Source organism: Sceloporus undulatus, chromosome 2 (assembly GCF_019175285.1).
Source record: "Sceloporus undulatus isolate JIND9_A2432 ecotype Alabama chromosome 2, SceUnd_v1.1, whole genome shotgun sequence".
Taxonomy (NCBI): Eukaryota; Metazoa; Chordata; class Lepidosauria; order Squamata; family Phrynosomatidae; genus Sceloporus; species Sceloporus undulatus.
The window spans coordinates 218,493,552-218,516,953 of NC_056523.1; the positions used below are offsets into that span (position 1 = coordinate 218,493,552).

The 23,402-nt window shown below is 42.1% G+C and overlaps 1 protein-coding gene across 1 annotated transcript in view; it reads left to right on the forward strand.

The window, feature by feature from the left end:
* SHB (SH2 domain containing adaptor protein B) overlaps window positions 1-19,043 on the forward strand; it is a 197,788-nt gene extending 178,745 nt beyond the window's left edge. Inside the window, exon 6 of the mRNA XM_042448509.1 lies at window positions 12,926-19,043. Within this exon, the coding sequence (XP_042304443.1) occupies window positions 12,926-13,109 (184 nt within the window). The 3' untranslated portion in view covers window positions 13,110-19,043. The remainder of the gene's footprint in view (window positions 1-12,925) is intronic.
* The last annotated feature ends 4,359 nt before the right edge of the window (window positions 19,044-23,402 follow it).

A 23,402-nucleotide genomic window follows, 5' to 3' on the forward strand; every position in this document is an offset into this window, starting at 1 on the left:
TTTTTGGCCATGCATCTTCGACTTCATGATGTGAGATGTCTCAGAGTGTTGATCAGTAGGGACCCAGAGCAATCAAGATCAGACACACACACCAAAAATTAAAATTACATAGGTCTCACCACTAAAGCTGGGTGGGCATCTTTCAGTGCTAGGGGAAAAAGAATCAGTCTTCTCAGTGGTAATACTATTGTTGCCTCTATGTTGGCCATTTCATTACACTGGGCAAGATCCTACCTGTGCACAGTTCCACTTCTTCCCACCACCTGACACCTGTCCTAGGAGGATTACTGGTGGGGAAGGGAAGAAGAAAGAGAGTGATTCAGACCATAACAAAGCAGCTGGTCTCAGATCAGGTGAGGAAGAGAAATGAGAGTGCACTATCCAATGGAGTGCTCCCATCTTTTCTTTCCCCCAGTAGCTAAGAGCAGCCAGATCTTCATGGTCTAAATTGTGCTTCCTCTCCCTCTGGTAAGAAGCACCAGCAAGGATTCCTGAGTTTTGACAACTGCTGGATGGTGAGAGGGTTTTGGATTCATCACAAGGATAAGAGAATAGCATGCTAGCCATAATCCCAATAACATTTAGAACAGTCCAGTAATGTAGACTTATATTATTATCCCCACATTGTTGTTGGAGAAGATGGAGCTGTGAAACCAGTGCCTTGCTTAAAGCCACATTGGTGAATTAATGGCCGAGATGAGATTTGTATCAAGGGTCTCCCAGCTCTCATATTTGGGATGCAGCTACAATAAGATTAGATTCAGGTCTGCTACCAAAAATGACAGTTCTTCACTGAGTTCTGTTCTTTCTCACTATAAAAATTATTTCTGCTCCCAGCTCCAGCTGTTAATGATGTGGAATAGAGGCAAGGAAATAATACAGGTTAGCATCTTGTTGGGAACTTAATGTCTATGGGAATTAGAATTGGGCACTTCTGTAATGCCTGTAATCAGAAAGGGACTGCTGTTATGTCATTATGTAGGGGAGCTGGCAATGTGACAGATGTGCATTGGGACTAAAGCACATTGAGACTTATGCACATTGGGACCATCGTGAATCAGGACACCAGCTAAAGAGGGCTGATATGCATCAGTATAACCCAATCTGCATCAGGACACTCTTGCCAGTGTCCAGTTACACATCTTCACAATTCACTAACACGGTTTCTTGGCACTTCTGCTACATAGCTAAGTACAGTATACATAATGTAATAGACCATGGTTGAGGATTCCAGCCACAGTCCGTATCTAACTGCATGTCAGAGGAAGGAGAGTAATCCACAGGATTACTGTTCCTGACAGCAGCAGCCTAATATAGCTAGGGTTGCCATAAGTCAGGACCTCCAAACCAGGACAAATGTAGGACAAATGTAGGATAACATTTTCAAATATAGGACACATTTTTATAAAAAATGGAGGACACACCAAAAATTTGATGATTTTAAAAAATGTTGATATAAATGCATGTTTCTTAGGCATGATCAAAATGGAGGACATTTGGGCATTATTCCTAGACAGATGGCAGAAATGTACTTCCCTTTCTGGCCAAACCACACACCCCCCCCCTCCATTCCAAAACACAAATGACACACATTTGGGCATTTCACATGGCTTTACTTAACATTGCCTCTTGCATATTTCAGAAGCTTATTCCATAACCAAACCCCTTGGGTTTAACACTTAGCATGGCTTAACATGGCTATGCATATTGAACATGTCAAGGTGGTTTCACAGTTCTTGCACCAAGTGTACTTCTCAGAAGTGTGTACTTGGTCAAGGGACTTTGGTTTTTCTTCACTGCGCATGAGTATGTAAAAATCACAGCAAATTACATTTGCCATGCCTCAGATGCTTGCTGATATCAATATCACCATCGTCATCATCATCACTATCATTGTCCAAGCAAGGCAAGCTTGTTAGCATTCAAAGCACCAAAATGCACTATGGAAAGTCACACCATCTCAGCTTTAGAAACAGTGCGCGCATGCCTCAGAAGCTGACTGATATCAATATGATCATCATCACTATCATTGTCAAAACAAGCAGACGTATTAGCATTAAAAGCACAAAAAATACACCAATCTGGATTAGATATCATTCATTGCAAATAAAGTCCACAGAACATTAGCATTGAACCAAAAGCATTCTCTTGTGCCGGCAAGCTACATGTCCCACTCACAAGTACACTTAGCATTTGAAACAGAACAGGCATTCTCTTGTGCCGGCAAACTACATGTCCCACTCACAAGTACGCTTAGCATTTGAAACAGAACAGCCAGTCTCTTGTGCTGGCAAACTACATGTCCCACTCACAAGTACGCTCAGCATTTGAAACAGAGCAGGCAGTCTCTTGTGCCGGCAGACTACATGTCCCACTCACAAGTACGCTTAGCATTTGAAAACAGAACAGGCATTCACTTGTGCCGGCAGACTACATGTCCCACTCACAAGTACGCTTAGCATTTGAAACAGATGCTTGGAGGGGGAGGGCTTAGAGAGAGGGGGGGGAAAAAAAAAGGGGGTTAGATAGAAGGGGGGTTAGACAAAGGGGGTTAGATAGACCAGTTATGGCCTTTTCTAGCAGTCAGTCCTGATCTGCTGGAATTTCTCAAAAGTGGCCTATTCCATAGGGTTGCCATAAGTCAGAAATTCTGACATACTCCAGCTCCCAGAATTCCATATCCTTGAGACATAAAAGAGTCAGGCTTTGAGCTCTGGTTCCCACAACACACTCCAGCTCCCAGAATTCCATAGCCTTGAGTCAGAAAAGATTTAAAGCATTGCTAGCCAAACTGGGTTACTTCTCCAGTGTGGATGCAGTGTGATGGGCTCCCTCCTTTTGCCTCCCCCTCAGCCCCCCCCCAACATGGCCCCCACAAGTCCTGGCTTCCCTCTTGTTGGGAAATGCAGGCCTGGCCAAGGAGAGAGTTGGGCACACAAAAACAACAGCAGCAGCAGAGGCAGAAGGGGGGAGGAAGAGAAAAAAGAAAGGAAGGAGAAAGAAGGAAAGGAGGAGAAAGAAGAAAAATAGGAAAAAAGATAAAAAGAGGAGGAGGAATAGGGGAGAAAAAGAGGATTAGATAGAAGGGGGTTTAATTAAGGGAGTTAGAGAAAGGTTGGCTAGAGGCAGGGTTGCCATAAGTCAGAAAGGAGTTGGGCACACAACAACAACAGAGGAGGAGGGGGAAAGAGAGAAAAAAGAAGGGAAAGGAGAAAGAAGAAAAGGAGAAGAAAGAAGAAGAATAGGAAAAAAGATAAAAAATAAGAGGAGGAGGGGAAAGAGGAAGAGAAAGAAGGGAAGAAAAATAGGAAGAAGAGGAGGGGAAAGAGGAAGAGAAAGAGGGGAAGAACAATAGGAGGAAGAGGAGGGGAAAGAGGAAGAGAAAGCGGGGAAGAACAATAGGAGGAAGAGGAGGGGAAAGAGGAAGAGAAAGAGGGGAAGAACAATAGGAGAAAGAGGGGAAGAAAAAGGAGGAGGAGGAGGGAAAGAGGAAGAGAAAGAGGGGAAAAAAGAGGAATCAGCTTGCCTGCAAAGCCCTCTCCAGGCTCCAGCCTTGGGCCTGTGCGAGGCTCGAAAGAGAGGAAGCTCCTCCTCTTCAGACTGGCTGGCCAATGGAGAAGACTGGAGCTGGGGCAGGCTCCTGCAGCAGGGGCAGGCTGTCCAGCCATTGGCCAGGCAGCCTGAACAGGAAGAGCTTCTGCTCAGCCCTACGCGTGGCCGCACAAGAGCGCGCAGGGCAGCCCAAAGAGGGCACAATGAAGAAGTGCCGGCAGGGCCCGGTGGCATGTGTGAAGGCTGCGGCACCGCCGCGCGCACACAAGGGCCATGCCGGTGGCCGGGCACACACAAGGGCCAGCAGCAGCAAGAGCTGCAGAGCGGCTGTGGTTGGTGCTGCGGCGGCGGCAACAGCAGCCAAGTCAACCCGGAACAAACCCGGGCAAGGGCCAAAAGCAGGACGGGACGCTCCCAACTCACCAAAAAACGGGTTGTCCCACCCCCAGGTGGGATATGGCATCCCTAAATATAGCAGAAATTTAGAGGGTCATGAAAAAGAGGCAAGTTTTCTGACAGAGGTGGGGAGAGGTACTTGTGGGATTTTCTGGCTCAATGGACAGTCCAGTAAGGCTGCTACTGGCTCTGCACCTTGACTGACTGGTGGAGAAGTACCCTTGGTGCTCTTCTCCCAGCAGCAAAATGTCTTGGGCTTTCTGTGCTATGTGAAGTTCTGCTCTATGTGGCAGCAGTCACAGAAACTCACTTCTGCTGGTAACTCTTGTGTGCTGTTGAATTTTCTTCCCACAACATCAGCATGGATATTACAGTCTTTGGAACCTGTCTATGACTTTTAAATAAACGCAGCCTCTGAAATTTCTTCACTGTCTGGGAGCTTGCCGTTGCATTTTTCCTCCTTTCTTCTCCACCAAAAGCAGTCGGTTATGTCATGATCATCAGTGTTGAGGCTGCCTGTCCCACATTCCCTGATGGGAACATGCTCAAGAGTTCAGGATTTCAATCAGTGCCAGATTGGGGTTGTCCACAGCTGCTTCTGACCATGATGGAGATAAGAGCATTGCCCATTTCAGAAATAAGGCTTAGTAGAGAAAAATGAGTTGTATTCTGATTGGGAGTGATGATTCTCTCTTCTTTTAAAATGAAGTGAGCCTGACAATGCATGGGATTCCAAGTAATAGGGTCGTAATCACTGGGCACTTGCTCTGCCTCCAATTGCATAAATGTTACATGGGAGTGTTTTAAAGTCATTTTATCATGAAAAAGGAGGCAATTTAACATAACTATTACCCTGTGCTCTTCATGAAAAATGCATTAAGCAATTACAACTGAAAGTAAGAGGTCTTAGGAAGCAACACACTGCTGTAGGCGATACGCCCCAACAGCTGCAAAGAAGTGTGATGTATTATTAAATGCCTTGATTATTAGGAAGAAGATGGTTCACATTAAAGGGGAATAGAGGTGGGGGGGGGTCTGTCTAACAGGGAACATTTTGATAATCTTTTTGATGAGAAATGTTCTTTTTCTTTGGGAGGGAGAAAATTGTACATCTATTGTACAGCAAGGGGAGCATTAATTTGGCATGTTGCTCCCTCTAATTATTGCTGGCTTCTTCCACTCAGGGTATCAAAGGAGCAGCAAATGATGACATATGCATGAGAAAGTCATGGCTGGAGCTTTGTTCGTTGTTAATGCAGCCTAAGGGGCTTGATTGAAATCCTGAGTCGATGTGGCTGGCTGGAAGCTTTCAGGGCAAAAGATGGCTGCCAGGCTCTGAGTCCACCCCCCTTCGAGGCCCTGGGCACTGGAAGATGGCCCACTACAAGGCTCTTGGGGTCTTTTTCCAGGGATAAAAACTTCTGCTAGCCTATACATTTCATTCATCAGTGCCGTGACCAAATTTACAAGGGTCTGATAGTCAAGTTGTGCAAAATGACTACTGAAAATTAGCACTTATGGACAGAGCTGTCTTATCATATATGTGCAGCACTATTCAGCAAAGAGGCAAACTCCTTCAGCGAGAGAATTCTTTGATAGTCAATATGGCCTCCAGTCTTGGGAACTGTCTTCCAGGCTTGAATGGTTTGGGATTATTTCACAAATAATGTTTGTCACAGTAGGCACACTCAATTAGGGGGATGTTGCAAGTCAAAGTTCCCCCTTGCACATGCATTTGGAAACATGATGTGTCTTGTTCACACATTATATTCTTAGGCATGTATTTTAAATATTTATTTGTACACAATAAAAATGCAATGATGGAATTCTGGACTAAACTATTTTAGATGCCCTAAGTCATAATGCTCCCACACCTTTTTTTGGGGGGGGGGGGATCCCACCCTAAATACTCTAAAGGCACCTGTCTGATCTTGGAAGCTAAGCAAGGTTAGCTCTGGTTAATAGTTAGATGGGAGACCACCAGGTGCTATGGGCTATATTTCAGAGGAAGGAACCGGCATAACCACCTCTGAGGATTCATTGACTAGGAAAATGGTATGAAATTTATAGAGTTGCCATAAGTTGACAAGCAACTTGAAGTAGCGTGTGTACACGCGCACACATGTACATGCATTTGCACACAATAAATTATCACCTGGAACTGTGAGATCAAAAGATGATACAGGCAGACTACAAAAAAATTACTTTACTGGGTGTCTGGAGTTAATAACCAGACATGGTTGTGGGAGAGTGTCTTTTATTCTTATTATTGACATATCTCCCTTTTGTGACTTCCCTCTAGTTTCTCTCTTTCCACCATATCCCTCTATTTGCATTTGTACATGCTGACATCCTCTTTCTGGCTCTTTGGTAGCTTTAGGCAAAGTTCATATAACCATGCTCCTAACTTGAGCACCAGACAGTGTCACACATCCATTAATGATTAACTGATGAGGACAGAGATATCATATAAATGTAGCATTTTGTCAGTGGAGGAGAGCTCACTGAGCTTGATAGTTAGACACCTTTGAAAACTAAACTACCTTCTCCAATGAGTTTATGACTAGTTCAGTCTAACCATCTGCTCGTATATTAGCACTCTTTGGACTCTGTTCCTTTAAAATGGGAAGGACTACATTCTTGAATGTTTCCTACACACACACACACACACACACACACACAGAGAGAGAGAGAGAGAGAGAGAGAGAGAAAGCTTGGCTGTCGGGGAAGAACAGTTAGGATAGAGGCATTCTTTCTGACAAGCCAGTATTATGTGTTTAGAGAAATATGCACAGAGGGCATTCTGGCATGTAATCCTCCCAAATGTAGGGTGAGCGGTTCAGCAACAGTTTTACCATCCAGGCTGCTGGTGCTACAGGATCACTTCAATGCCTCTCTATCCACAAAGTTCCTGGACCATCATAACCCTCAGAAGGGCTCTCCTAAGTCAAGTATAAGGTGATGGAGTTTACAGTCACATCAGTCTTAGCCAGTTGTTAGTCACCTCCTGATCTAACTACCAAAACAGGAGGAGATGTCATAAGTTTATTTAGTCATACTCTTTGTGCCTCTGAGCCCCTTTTTTTTAATCCTGCCCTTATCTCATCATGTAGGCTGCTTCCTCTACCAGGAGTGCCAAGATGGTCTTCCCTTTCACCAGCATTTCTCCACAGACATCTATCCTCTTGCATCAGATAGGTGTTCTTTCTCAGTAATGATTAAGCCCTGGCTTGTTCTTGCCTAGGAAACATGCATTCCTTTCTGGCTTTGTTTTTTTAAAAAATTGCTACTTTTAATTAAGATTGTCATGTATTAATTCAACTCTATGAGAAATCCCACAAAGATTACTAGCTTGCCAAAACTTTCCATAACCTGTCAGCCCATACCCACTTGTGTTGGTTATTAGTGGCTACTTTTTTGCAGTTTTCAAAAACTTCCTTGCCTCATTACCTGGGAGTGTTTGAACGCAATCCAAGTAGTTATTTTACAAGCCTATTTTAATTAGCAGTTTCCTGTTAAACTTTACCAGGTAATTCATCTGACTTTACTTCTTGCTTTTCCTTATATCTCTTTCAAGCAAATGTTGACTCATAGCTGTGCATACTCACTACATCTTTAGAAAAGTCTTTCTGCAATATACTTTGGGTGGTTCAATATGGTCTGCACAGAATAATTGCCTTTTAAGAGAACAAAATATTGTGGTGTTAAAGCTATGAGTACTACTGTAATTTTTGAAACACTTAATGTATAGGCTTTGTATGGCTCATTGCAGAGCCTATTGGGCTTTGGCCTTGAAGAGAATGGCGGGGGAGAGGAGCAATTGTCTCTGCAGATAAAAGCGTTATGATGAAGGATGACTCTTCCCTCTTTGACTTAACATTTTCCAGCAGCTTGATGCTAAGTGTTAGGAAGGGTCATTTATTTATTTATTTATTTATTTATTTATGTATTTCATTCATATCCCATCTTTCTCCCCAGAGGGACCCAAGGCAGATAAAACCTTTAAAATGGCAATAAAAATCAAAACAATTAAAATGCCTATATCCAATATAAAATCACATAAAATATAGACATCCCTCCAGATTCACGAGGGTTAGGGGTGGAGGACTCTCATGAATATGTCTCCCTTCCAAAGCTTCAAACAGGTCTAGCAAGCAAACAAGCTTGTAAAATGTGGGCTAGACAAAGTAACTGTTACATGGATTTGTAACTGGTTGACCAGCCAAACCCAAAGGGTGCTCAACAATGGCTCCTTTTCATCCTGGAGAGAAGTGACCAGTGGGGTCCCACAGGGCTCTGTCCTGGGCCCAGTGCTATTCAACATCTTTATCAATGTCCTGGATGACAGAATTGGGAGCATACTTATCAAATTTACAGATGACACCAAATTAGGAGGAATAGCTAATACTCCAGAGGACAGGATCAACATTCAAAATGATCTGAATAGACTAGAAAGCTGGGCCAAAGCTAACAAAATGAAATTCAACACAGAGAAATGTAAGGTATTGCACTTAGGGCGGAAAAATAAAATGCACAGATATAGGATGGGGGACACCTGGCTGAATGAAACTACGTGTGAAAGGGATCGAGGAGTCCAAGTAGACCACAAGTTGAACATGAGTGAATAGTGTGATGCGGCAGCTAAAAAGGCCAATGCAATTTTAGGCTGCATCAATAAAAGTATAGTGTCTAGATCAAGAGAAATAATAGTGCCACTGTATTCTGCTCTGGTCAGGCCCCACCTGGAATATTGTGTCCAGTTCTGGGCACCACAATTCAAAAAGGACATTGAGAAACGAGCGTGTCCAGAGGAGGGCGACTAAAAAGGTGAAAGGTCTGGAAACCATGCCCTACTCAGGGAGCTGGGGATGTTTAGCCTGGAGAAGAGAAGGTTAATATGATAGCCCAGTTTAAATATTTGAAAGGATGTCATATTGAGGAGGGAGCAAGCTTATTTTCTTCTGCTCCAGAGAACAGAACCCGGAACAATGGATGCAAGCTACAGGAAAAGAGATTCCACCTGAACATTAGGAGGAACTTCCTGACAGTAAGGGCTGTTCGACAGTGGAACACACTCCCTCGGAGTGTAGTGGGGTCTCCTTCCTTGGAGATCTTTAAGCAGATGCTAGATGGCCATCATCATCATGATGATGGGGATGCTTTGATTTGGATTTCCTGCATGGCAGGGGGTTGGACTGGATGGCCCATGCGGTCTCTTCCAATTCTATGATTCTATGATTCTAAGCTGTCTGAGGTGCTGGAAAGGCAGGGCAATGTGCGTTGGCCACTGCCTCCTTCTTTCCCTAGGCTTGAGAAAGGTCCAGATACCCCTCTCATGTCTTGGGAGGGAAGCAAAGAGAGCTGGCTGGCCGCTTCTTCCTTCTTTCTCAAGGCTTGAGAGGGGCCTTGGGGATAAAGGAAGGAGGCACGCCAGCAGCTTCTGGGAGCTGTATTATTCCCGAGTCCATGGCTGTGTGCGCACACCCTCCCGGCTGTCCTTGGCTTTTCTGTCACTCACAGGGGAAAAGCTTGGGAGAGAATGAGGGGAAGGACTGCACACACACACACAGGGACTCACGAATAATCAAAGCCGCAAATCCAGAGGTACGACTCTTTACACAAGTTATACACAAGGGTCAGCAAGTGGATTTCTAGATTTGAAGGATAGAAGCACCATTAGGTCCATTACAGGATCTCAGAACCAGCAGTAATCTGCCAGGGAACAGTATTAGAAGTTAATGTTGGTTAGGATGAGCAAACATTGCAAAGGAGTGCAGAAAAACAGGTTTTGTTTCATGCTGGAGCACTGGGTAAAGAGTTTTGCAATGCATAGATGCAGTCAGGTTGCTGCTTGTGGAAAGCTGATTAGAAAGCTGTATGCTTTTATTTCATTGCATCATAAAAGCTATTAGCAATAAACTAAAGAAGACTGGGGCAGGGAGGAAATGTAGTTTATCATCTGTATTCTGGGTATGTTTGAAAATGGAATTTGAGACCCTGAAAAATGATGTGTCAGCTAGCTCAGTATCCATTGCCCTTGTTGGGTTTCCTAAAGGCAGGAGTGCCTCCATACTCCAATAGACATGGGATGGCCACATGCTATGCCACATTCTGAACTTTTCTAAACTCTTGCAATATTTGTGTCATGGCATGCATTGTTTTGGAAGGGTGGGGGGGAAATTGCATGCTCTCAAAAGTCACCTGCTCTCAGCTTAACAGCAAATCCCTTCTGAATAAATCTTGCCAAGAAAAGCCCATGATAGGGTCCTCTTAGTGTTGCTATAAGTCAGTACTGACTTGAAGGCATACAACAACAATCATCAGTTTTCACTGAGATCTTTAATAATCAGTCTGACATAATAGCCACCATAAAATCCAAACCCACAGCTTATCTAGATACCATTGTGCCATCTATAAAGGCCACCACATATGATAGGAAATTCTGTCAGGAAATTATGTTCTTGCATTAAATTTTTGAAGGCATGTAAACAGACTGCCCTGTGCTCTAGAAACAAATTAATATGCACCTATTTTTCAATCCCATTAATTTAGTGGTAGAATCTTAAACCATTTACTAGCAGGAGAGGGGGGAACATAATGAACTGAAAGAACAGAACAATATATCTGCTTATAATAATGTATTTAGATATGTCACCCTTGGCTTAAAGGAAATCATTTAGAGAGCAATTATGTTTCAAAAGAGAATCTTTTTGTAAAGAATTGAAATTTAAATCAAGATTTTTTAAGCTTGCAGGAGCTATAATTACAGTGCCTGCAGTGATTTCTACTCTACAGAGAAGGGTCATTTCATCACAAAATTGCTTCAAGAAATCTGAATAATGTGAGCCTGAGATTTGCTTCAGCTTTTCATAGGAAACATTCACTTTTAAAAATGAAATTCTCAAGCAATTTTAGGAGGAATAAAGGCATTATTCTCAACTTGAGATTGTTCTTCTATGTAGTCTTGAGATACAGAATTAAATGCCTGCCCTAAAGGTTCCCATCCCACCCACTCCCCTTGGAACAAAACTGGAAGTTCTCTTTCGATTACACAGGCCTGTTACAGACTGCCAAAAATAAAGCTGCTTCGGGTCTCTTTGGAGGTATGCTCTTTAAATGATGCATGGGTCCTAAGAGTCCAGAGGTCGCGCCAAAGCCACACTCCATTCCTAAGCACTGGAGGGCAGCTTTGGTGCAGCTTCCAGATTCTTAGGATGTATGCATCATTTAAACAGCATACCTCCAAAGAGACCCCAAGCAGCTTTATTTTGGCAGTTTGTAACAAGCCACAGTCAGGGTTTCACTTAATGTCTTGTATTTTTACTTTTTATTCTGAAATGGCCAGCTGTGCAAGTCCCACTGTTGACCTGACACTCAATCATGGCTTATTTTTCTTCACTGTGGTTAAAATTTGATATACAAGATATTTTTGAGACCTTACAAACAGGTCTCACAGGCTGGATGCAGAAGCAGGTGTCCACAGTTCTTTCTAACATCCAAAATCATGAATAGATTTCTTTAAATCACTGCCATTTAAACCTCAGGCTCTAAAACCAGTATCTAGTCCCAACTGCAGCAGACTAATTGAATCACTTGCTGAATGGTAAGTCAACACTTTCCTAATGCAATGAGTATACTCAAGTTGGGACTAGGAGCTAGATTTAAGTCTAGGTAGATACATTAGAAGATGCATTTTAGTGTGTATACTGTGCATGGTGTGTTTATAATACCACAGTCATTCATATGATGTCACCCACATTGTTGTTTTGTGCCTTAAGTCATTTCCAACTTATAGCACCCTTAAGCCTTCATGGGGTTTTCTTAGCAAGTTTCTTCAGAGGAGCTTCGCCATTGCCTTCTCCTGAGGCTGAGAACATGTGACTTGCCCAAGGTCACCTAGTGGGTTTCATGGCTGAGCTGGGAATTGAATCCTGGTCTCAAACCACTACACCACACTGGCTCTCACATAGAATCTTAAAATACTGCACATACTGTAAAAATGCTTACTGTCTTCTCTGTCACATCCATGTTTCTAACAGCAAGTCAGTTCTTTCTGTCTCTAGCTCTGACCTTCTTTCTTAAATTTCTGACCAGTGGGAATGTCCATATACATGCACCTCAGTTAGCTGTCAGTAAAGTGGTTTCATTTTACTCAACTGAATGCATTGTTCTCACATCTGATCACAGTAGAGGAATAAAACAATCAACATTGTTTTTGTTTGATGGTTTGTGTGGTTGGCAGTCCCTTTGATCAAATAAATCTGGTGCAAGGGGGGTTTCATAAAATTCCTATTTTTCTGTAAATTTACTTTTGCAGCACTTCAAACTGGCATTTCATTATTACAGCTGTTGTTGAGTACCCTAAAAGATTTCTGAAAACATGAGTACACTACCCGAAAAGATTTCTGAAAACAATGGTTTGATGTGCTAGTGTATATAAAATTGATATTTTACGTGTGTGTGTGTGCCTGTGTGCCTTCAATCCACTTGTCAGGAAGACTCAAATGACTAAACTGAGACTGTCATACTTTGGACATGTGTGCACCTTCAAGTCATACCCCTGTGAATTTCATAGGTTTGTTTTTTTTAGGCAAAAAATACTCAGATGTAATTTGCCTTCACCTTCCTCTGAAATATAGCCTACAGCACCTGGTATTTCTTGGTGGTCTTTCATCCAAGACCTAACCAAAGTTGACACTACTTAACTTCCAAGATCAGATGGTATCTGGTGCCTTCAGGGTATCTAGGCTCTTGATATTTTAAACTTAGGTAGATTTTATGGTTCAATGGGAATAATTTACATGCTGCAGTCTTAAATGCTGTAGTTAGTCTTGATTAGAGTAGACCCATTGAATTAATAGGATTATTTACATGTTGAGTCAACAATAGATTGAAAGGATCTATTCTAGTTGGGACTAGCCAACAGATTGCCATCTATATCATAATCTTAATTTCCCCCCTTCTTTTCTTTCTACAGGAGCAACCAAGGGTTTATGCACATGAAGTTGACAAAAACCAAAGAGAAATACATTTTGGGTCAGAATAGCCCTCCATTTGACAGTGTGCCAGAAGTGATCCACTACTACACTGCAAAAAAACTCCCAATAAAAGGAGCTGAACATTTGTCACTCCTTTACCCTGTTGCTGTGCGGACCTTGTAATTGCTCTGATCCATGCTCCTTCCTGTGGATGGGAGATGAGGGGTAAAGCAGCAGGAGGGATGCCCCTGCACTGGCTACAGCAACGTTGCGTGGAACGGAGGTGCCCAGCTCTGCCTTTCCAATAGCAGACCGATTTGTGGTAATGGAATCGTTGCACTACTTTGCATGTCCTGCGTGGAAATGTGGGTTTCTATTTATAGGAGAGAAGAGTGCATTCAGGCATGGAAGAAATGCATCATCTTCCAGGACTGCCCACCTGCCAATGAATGGAAATGTTGCCAAATCCAAAGAATGGCCTTCCAACTTTTCCACCTGTGACCAAGAACCTGTTCTTCTCCCATTTGAGGGAACAATTTTCCAACTACTCAAACAGAAGCTGCAAATGGCCTTTAACTCTTGTCAAAGGGGGAGGCTAAAAGAAAACTGGCCCAATGGCCTTGCCCAGCACGCAAGATCAGGAAACTGTATCCTGCCTCCCCGGCCCAAATTTTGTGTTGTTTTTTTCATGCACAGATTGATAAAACATGGAGATTTCCCCCTCTCCTTTTTTTGTCACAATGACGATATGATTTGAATATCTCAAATGAGTAATTTTGCAATCGCAAAGTGTCTTCATTTATTTATGAATAGGATATGTAGTTAAATAGTGGTTTAATATATATTTTTAATCCCCCTCTCCCCTTTTTTGGTACAATAATAAAGTGCAAAGGGTTTTTTGTGCTGATTCCTAGATTAAATGGCAGAGAATCAGGTCCGTTTTCTGTTGTGTGCATACAATGTGAGTGGTGATGGTTCTGTAGTTTCCAAGGAGGAGGAGAAGGATTTAGTATGTTGAAGGTTGATGTTTACATGACTGGATTTCAGACTCAATAAGGCTTCTGCAGGACAGGTCTCCTTGGTTTGCATACAGCACCTGTGCAAATAATAGTCCTCACCCAGATAACCTATGGGATAGATTCTTTTTTAACCACAGGGACATGGGGAAATCACACACAGAAATCAGCTGTTTTCTGCTTCTCTAGCCGAGATGAACACCAGATGTTCATCATGCACCCAAATGTAAATCAGAGCTACATTCTGGTTCTCTCTCATCCAAGAGGGACTGTCCTGTTATGTACAATGACAAGTCATGGGTCTTTTCCTGCCTTCATAACAAGATAGAATAACGCATCAAATACTCTCTTTGCCTTGGCAATGCAACTGCAGCTGGCTTCTACCTGACCTGTAGAGCATAGAGCCCCACCTCATCTTCAGTCAGACCTGGGATGTGGGTTGTGCCTCTTGGCCAGAACATTTGGCAAATTCTAACTGAAAGGTAGAATCTGCAATGAACACAGCTGCAGCTGACACCAATGCCTCCCTACCAGAGCATTTATTCTGTTATGCTAACATCTAATAGAGATTACCTGATGACCTGACATGACTATGATATGTGCTTCCCTGCCAGATGTATCCAGTGATGTGGATCAGGATGGGAAAAGGCACAGCATCACTATGGCAGGCATGGGTTAATTTGTATTAAAACTCAAGTGCTGGGCTGCCATTGACTTATGTGCTAACACACCCCAGTTTCTTGGGCATCCCAAAAAAGCTGGAGCCTACTTCCCTGCATTACACTCTCCGCAGCACTGTGCTTTTCTCTGTTGGTAAATCTCTTGAGTCAGGATTCAAACTTCAAATCTTTCAGTCTCTTTTTCACATTTGCAATAAGGCTGTGAAATTAACTCTCTCTTTTAAGTAGACCTTTCCCCCAACGTTGAAGTACATTTATGTGCCGGTTTAAAAGCATAATGGAATAATCATTATTCCGATGCCTGTGTAAAATACTGCTTATTGTACTGTACAATGTGAAAAGAGAAGTCCTCAGGCGACCTGGGCTTATAAATAATAAGTGTCTCTTGTTTCCTGATTTGTTTTAGCCTCATACAGACCAGTATTAAATCTGGTATTAATTCCAGGATTCTAATTTACCTGTTTGAGGGCAAAAGAAAATAAATCTCTGTAAAAATGTATGTTGAATCGGCTGGCGCTAATCTAATGGAATGTTCAGATTAATTCTGCATGCCAAGTGTCTCTCTGTTGTTTCGTTTTTCACAAATACTGGAGAGTTTCTCCCTAAATGAAGTAAAAGAACAATCCTTTTTTAAAAAACAAAAGCAAAACCACACAATTGTGTTTCTCCTTTATCTTCTTTACAGTCCCCACATGGAAGAAAATGCCCTTGCTCCTTTGCACAGGTGATTCTGATATTGTTGTTTCAAGTCATGGGGCTTCAAGCTGTGGTCCAGTTGCTCAAAGTGGTATAGATAGCTGGAATTAATGTGGCACTTTTTGCAAGGGCAAGAGAGCCTGCCAGGCATCAAATCAGACCTATGCTCCTGATCTCCTTTACTTGCTCCTTTGCCTAATAAACTAGAGACAATCCTTACCAGAGGCACCACCACCACATGGGAATGGACACTACTGACTAGTTTACAAATATTTACTCGATAGTCAGCTGTTTTACCTCATGTACCGAAACATTTTTATGGTGCAGCATTATTCAATAACCAACAGGAATACTTACATAACCAGGCCATTAACAGCAAAAATGTATTGTGGAGCACAGAGGACCATTTTCATAATTTATATTGCTTAAAATTACCTGGATGCAACAGAGCCATTATTACTCGTGTGCCACTAGTATAAGTATTTATAAAAGTGCATTACCACTGCTGTTGGTTGCTCCTATATCTCCAAAAATTTCATCAGAAGAAAACCCCCCAAAGTGTATGTATCCAACAAGATGAGAACATCTGTAGTGTCACTTGGTTGCAGAGCTCATTAAGTGTAAACATTCTGTGTGCACCCTTGTTATTTTCAGTGAGTGTACATGCATCTCACCATCCTTTGGCAGAGCAATTTATGCAGAGATTTGTCTACTGTTAGCAATAGCAACAGCAATTGCAAATGCATTTCTATACTGCTTACCAATGTACTAAGTGGTTTTACAAAGTGTAAGCTAATTTCCCCCAACAAGCTGGGTATTCATTTTAGCAACCTATGGAAGGATGCCAGGCTGAGTTGACCTGGAGCCCCTAGCTGGTGTTAAACTCACAACCTTGTGGTTTGTGAGTGACTTGTGGCAGTACAGGCATTTAACCACTGTGCCACCAGTGTTCCTACTGTTGAATTTCAAAACAAGTTAAAGAGAGCTGAGTCTGAGAGAAATGGAATCTTGTCACATTGTCCCAAATAGAGACAAGGTGAAGTTCAGTAGAAGTCAAAACTAAACATTCAATTGTAGGTATTCCTGACCACTACCATTTCAGAGTATAAGTGAGGAATTGCACTTAGGTAATATGCCTCCATGATTACTCTGTTCAAAGTTCCCCTACATATAGTCTAGACCCCTTTTCTTGAATTGGCAGTTACCTAAATACAGGAAGACTACATGAGGGAAAGTGTTGTTTTTTAATTCCTTCAACTGAACTCTGCAGGAGTACAGTGTTGCGGTAAAACATCTTGGTCGTTCATCACATAATTTTTGTTTCCTGTATGTAATTCTATCCTTTCTCTGTTCCATCCACATGTTTTTATGAATATTCCAGAACAGCTGCCACCAAAGCTGAGCAACCTTTCACAGCAATGATATACATCTATATTTAATTGGAGTATACAAGCATACCAGGGCCATGCAAATAATATCGATAACAGTAACAACAATAAAACACCAGAACTCTAGTTTCATTCATGAGGTTGACTATTTCTGCCATCTTAAGTTTCAGCTTTCTGATCAGAACCAAATATATCAGTTCCATTAAGGCCTTTACATACTTTATTCAATAATATCTATTTCAGAAATGACTTCAGATAAATACTCTCCCACAACAAGTGAGCGACTTCAACAACTTTCAGCAGCTGTTCAAATATGGTACCAGCATTGCTTGAAGAGTCTGAAGTAAGAGCAAAACCCACTAAGCCTTCCACATCTGTCACAGGAACATCTCAGTTATATGGGATTATACCACCACAGTTTTTACAGTAGTATTACTTGATGGCCTCTACACCATGTTAAAACCACATCCAAGATAAAAGCAGGTCAGCATGGGAAGCTGACCATCCCTACCACATTTTTTTCCCTGAGGTGATTCATTTTGGCATGGGATGTATTTAAATTCCTCTGTGCTTGCATTGATCCAAGGGGAAATAGAGTTCAGAAGAGAAGACACACTCTGGAATTTTAAATTCCACTCTTGGGATAGTTTGCACATTGATACTCCTCTCCCCAACCTATGATAGAGTACCAGCTTTGAAAGGTTAACTTTGTTCCAATAAAAGTTGAATACTGGAATCAATCAGCATTTGCTCAGACAGTTTCTCTCAAAATGTTCCTCGTTGTTGCCGCATACGTATTTTGAAGCGTATGTTGAAAACATTTGGAGCAAACATGATTGGTGGTTTGAAAACTGATGAAAAAATATATTAACATCCACATATTAACTCTGATATGTGTAGATCAAGCAGATTAGTATCAGAATTCAGGAAGTTGGTGGTCCTCAAGCATTCCTAGGATTATCCCCAGATAATCTCAAAAATGTTCCAACTGAAAATTCTTGCATGATAGATTTTCCCCTCCTTATCTATAAGTATGAATAAATAATGCTGTCATAAAACTAGAGACTTTATTTTTCTCTAGTCATTTCTCCTGAAGGAACTCTGTCTGATCCTCTTGCACCTTCCCTTAAGAACATGTGCCTACTAAAACAGAGCAGGGAGGGAATGAATAGCAAATGAGGCTGGCTTCATGTGTGCTGCTTTTCAAACAGTTTTGGCTTGGCTTAGAAGTATATTGCCAATTTATGTTATCTGCAGAGAAAGCATTCCAAGGGGGGGGGGGAGTCCCCAATGTTGAAATGTCGCTAATTTCACCAAGTAGTCTAGTTGACACATCTCTGAATCCTAGTGCATTGGCTTAAAAGTGCTATATTGCTCAAAACAGAATATTTTTTGATCCAAACAAGGGTCCATATATATATATATATATATATATCAGTGCCTCCTGCAGTTTCACCTAAAGTGATTCAGATTTTATACCACCTCAGGTTCTGATCAGTCACTGAAAACTGCCTTCCTTATCTTGCGGGTCTACCAGGGATTTCAGGACCAGTGAGTTGACACCTGCCCTATTGGACACCCTGTCATCCCATGCATATTGTGATGACAGGATTAATTTGACCGCTGATCTGGCTTTCTTTTTCAAATATGTTGCCATTGTTTTTCACAGGGTATTAACTAGGAAGACTCCTCTCAGTATTGTGTGGTTTTAATATCCCCCCCCTCCCATTTGATCCCATAACACAAGCCTTCCCCAATGACCCTAACTTGCTGGAAAGGATAGGAGTTGTCCAACAGACCTGGAAGGCACCTGCTTGGAGAAGAAGTAAAGGTGTTAGTGTTAAGTTACAGTGTCCTGTACAAAGGGCTTAACGTGAGTCTTCCCATTGGCTTTAGCATGTGTTGGCCTTTTTCAAAGTACTAGTGCACACAAATATGCATATAAACTGAAGAGTGTGACAGTGTGTATGAGTGTGTGAGAGCGCGAGAGAGATGCACACCTGCATAAATCCCATTGAAGGGAAAGCTGTGGGTTTTCATAAGTATCGGGGGTTTTTAATTTATTTTTAACAGAAAGGATTTATCAGAGGTGCAGGATGACCACAGCCTAAACTGAACCTGTCTGTTCTTTTGCACTGTGATGTTTGTCTGCCTGTTTTATTTAAGTGATTGTGTGATTATTATGTTTCCCACTTTTTCAAAGTTTTCCTCTTTTCGAAAACAAAATATACACAATGTTACAGTGATTTGTGCTGTCGCTTATGGCCAAGAGAATGAGCCATAATTGTGCCTGTGTAGTCCATTAAAAGTTTATTTTAAATAAAATTATAAACCTCTCCCTTTTCTTCCTCTCATTGTGGTGGTTTCCTCTCTGTCAGAGCGCCTTCGTATTTTCTGGCGCGACTTAACAATTGAAACAATTCCTCCTCCGCAAAACAATCCATATTGAGGTGCCCTGGGTTTTGTAAGGTTCCTATGTCAGCCATAAGCAGTGGGAATGAGAATGAGGCTGTGCATTTGTGTTTAATAACAGCTGTGTCAGGCAGATCAACTTGCCTATTCAACAGAGCCTGCCTGAGAGAGTTGCTTCATTTCTCTCTAAAACTCATCCCTCTGCAAAAGCTTTTGAAAAGCCATTTGCATTGACTAATTTTTTCTCTGAAGGCTCAGCAAGTCAATTAGCCCCCCTTCCCTTCTCTGAAGGCAAAATGGGACAGCACCAAGCTAGAGAGACGCTCGAGTAATAAAAGCTGGCAACAATAGCTCAGTCTTCCGCAGAAAGAAAAGCCAAAAGACCATCTCCTGCAATTGCAATGCTGTTTGGGCTGAAAAACGATTGCGGTTGACATTCCTAAACAGGCAAGTCATTTCTCCCTTCTTCCCTTGGAAGGGAAACATTCATTTCTTTACCATTATATATGAGGAGGGTTGGGCTCCACCAATACGTATGCTTTTGACAGTGCCAAAACCTTGTTCGTTTTCAGTGATTGTTGGCACTCTGTGCAAAAACAAGTGCTTATTCGTTGAAGTTGCCTCCACTTTCCCTTACTCTCTGAAACAACACCATGACACAGCCAAAACAACTGGTTGTGTACCATTGTGGCTGTCATCCTGTTCGCTCTATGATCCTTCCTTGGGTAGGCTCACACATGCAACTAATCCAGAAGGAAGCTGAGGAAAGGAAGGAAGATTGGCATTAGCTTGAATTTCAAGATGGAGGACACCACAACTTTAAGGACAGCAAATGCAGCAGATTGTGTCTAACAACAGACCAGAAGATGCTGGTGTATCTGTCACATACATACATGCACACATACACCTGCTTCACACTGACCAAAACTGCTCCAGAAGGTTGTGGCTACAGTGTAGATTTGGGTGAAGGAACCCATTGTGCAAGCACCTCCACCCCCATCATTATCACAGCACTGCAATAAGGAAAGCTCCAGATGAAACCCCATGTCTTTTCAGAAACTAAGGCTGCATCGGCACTGCAGATTTAATACAGTTTGACATCACATTAATGACCATAGCTCGATGCTGTGGGATTCTGGGATTTGTACTTTTGTGAAATATTTACCAATAGCATTTACATTTCTAAACTGCTCTGTAGGTGGTTTATAATTTGTAAACCAACTGTCCCCAACAAGCTGGGTACTCATTTTACCAACCTCCGAAAGGATGGCAGGCTGAGTCAACCTTAGAGCCCTGGGATCAAACTCACCACCTTGTGGCTGCAGTACCACCATCACTGTGCCACATGGGCTCCTTCAACCTGCTTTGGCACCACAACAAACTATAAATTCCAGGATTGCTCAGGATGGAGCCATGGCAGTTAAAACGGTGTCAAACTGCATTATTTCTGCAGTGGGGCAACAACACAAATCTAGTAATCTTACTTTTAGAGACAAGCTTTTGTCACAGGCTACATACAATGAACCACTGGGGGGGTGCTATGTAAAATTTTAGATACTTTATAGGCTAACAATGATAATCTAACTGGCTATTATTTGAGAAATTGAAGGTGCTTCTTAATTTCCAGAATTTGGATGGACAGAGGACAGCAGCAGCTCCCATGTCAGCAGAGCAATCAATCCATTCCAAATTTTGGTCTGAATGTTATAGAACTATCCAAGTAGCCAAACTGCACCTAGCCCCTTTGCTAGCTCCTTTAAAGTTCATAGAATCATAGTATCATAGTACTGGAAGAGACCGCAAGGGCCATCTAGTTCAGCCCCCTGCCATGCTAGAATATACAACCAAAACATTCCCAACAGATGGCCATCCAGGCTTTGTTTCAAAACCTCCAAAGGAGACTCCACTGCTCTCCAAGGCAGGATATCCCACTGTCAAACAGCTCTTACTTTCAGAAAGTTCCTCCTAATATTTAGGTGGAATCTCTTTTCTTGTAGATTTCACCCATTCCTCTGTGTCCTCGTCTCTGGAGAAGCAGAAAACTGGAGAAGCAGGACTGTCCTTTCTAGAAGCCAAAGGTTCTACAGCTGGCCCTCCATATCAATGGATTCAATAATCCGTAGCTTGGAAAAAAATAAAAATGTAAAAATTCCAGAAAACAAACCCTGATTTTTCTATTTTATATAATGACATAATTTTACTATGCCACTGTATATAATGGGGCTTGAACATCCACAGATTTTTGTTATTTACAGATCGTCCTGGAGCCAAACTTCGGTGGATACCAAGGTCCCACTATCCTTATAAATTGGATGATACAGTCATTCAGGCCATTCTGTAATATGTATCTCACCCTCCACTTGGTAAGTTTCGGGTATTAAAAGTGTGCAATTGCACAACATGCATATCCAGTAGAGGGCGGCTGTTACATTACTACATAGCAGAGCCAGCAATTAGACTGATGTGCATCCATCCCAATGTGCATCACATTGACCCTGATGAACATCAAAATGGGTCCAAAGGACATTGGGCAGCAATGGGCATTGGACACTCTTGCCAGTGTCCCGTTATACATCTTTCCAATTCTGCAACCAGGTTTCTTGGCACCTCTGCTACATGGCACCTCTGCTAGGTATTCAGAAAGTTACACTACATGAAAGGTCATAGAGAATTCCAGAGACTGTTGTTCTCTCCTCACTTTCTTGTTTAAGCATCCTCAAAGTCAACTAGGAGGTTTATTGTGTGGACAGTCTTCTCTGATGATGAGTTGGCAAAGGGACCCCACATCTTGGATGCACTGACAGTTTATTCTCCTTCTTGTTGGGGCTGGATGAACATATACATTTTCATCATTCGAACACTGGGCTGGCCCAAGGCAAAAAGTAAAATTGAGATAACACACAGAGACGTCCTCCCTTACACATTCAGAAACCAACAGGACTGGCAACAGAATCATACTTCAGTCCTGGCTGTGGGAAAGGATCTTCTACCAGCTGGGGAGGCAACAAGACAGCTTTGAGGCTGGGTAGAATTGTCTCACCCCATTGCTTTAAGAAATTGCCAGGTAGGTTAGGACTTACCTCTGCTCCCTCTATTTACCACTTGAGACAGTTGTCTTACTCTGCTTAATAGCCTCAGTGATGTTGATAGTGCCGGGAGAGTCATAACCCCACAAAGAGAACATTCAGAATCCAACCTAGACTCTATACAACTAGACGTTGGATAAAGCTGGCATGGAAATGGTGTGGCCCTCCATAACTTTTTGAAGCTCCCAACATTCCTTACCATTACTAGGGCTGATGGCAATTGCAGTCCAGCAATGTCTGGAAGACCAAACAATTCCTCCTCCAGTGTAGACCAATCTATCCATTAGGGTACTAAAAGAAACCAAATTTTGCTACCCCCCTCTATGGGGCTGCACACATACTTGGTTCAGCCCATTTGTTCTTTGTAATGCTTCCCTGTTTGCAAGCCCTGTTTTATCATCTGTTCCATTTGCATGACATTATTTTATATGCATGGAGTGATTTCCCAAATTAACAGCTGGCAGTCCCAGACTAGGAATGCTACAGATACTGCCATGAGCAATTAATTAATATTCATGATGAGAGATTGTATTTTTCATATTTAATTGCCACTTGTTTCACCGCAATTGAAGGGGGAGAGGCTGGGAAATTAGTAGTACTTCAATTATAATTCAATTTTTGTGTGTGTACGTGAGCCGAGAAAAGATGCAGAGATGAATCCCTTAATATCCTGTCCGTTTAAACAAATATTTTGGGAAACTTCGGGAATAAAAAATTAAGTATCGATGTTTCCCATCTGGTCTCACCTTTTGCATTGTAGTAAGAATGTGCTCCAGCACTGGGGAATCCCCATAGGGCTATGTGCAAATACTATATATTTCTAGTTCTCCTGTTTCTCTTGATTGAGAATTGCCTGAACTTCTTTTGACTACACAAAGGATTGAGAGAGCAAAAGTGGAAAGAGTGAAGTCAGGGAGAGCACCCAAGGAGATTTGAGTTTAGTTGGCAGCAGACATTATTGTAATGTGCAGCTGAATATATTTTTGGCACTAGGAAAATAAATGTGGAGTTGGAAATAGGATTTTGTATATTTAGTAATATGGATTTTAATCAGGTATAAGGTTATAGATGAGGAAAAGATATCTTCATAGAATCATACGATTGGAAGACGCCTCATGGACCAACATGAGCATCGTGTAGAATCTCCCGATAAAACATGTAGCTGTCCAATCTCTATTTGAAGCAGTCTAGAGAAGGA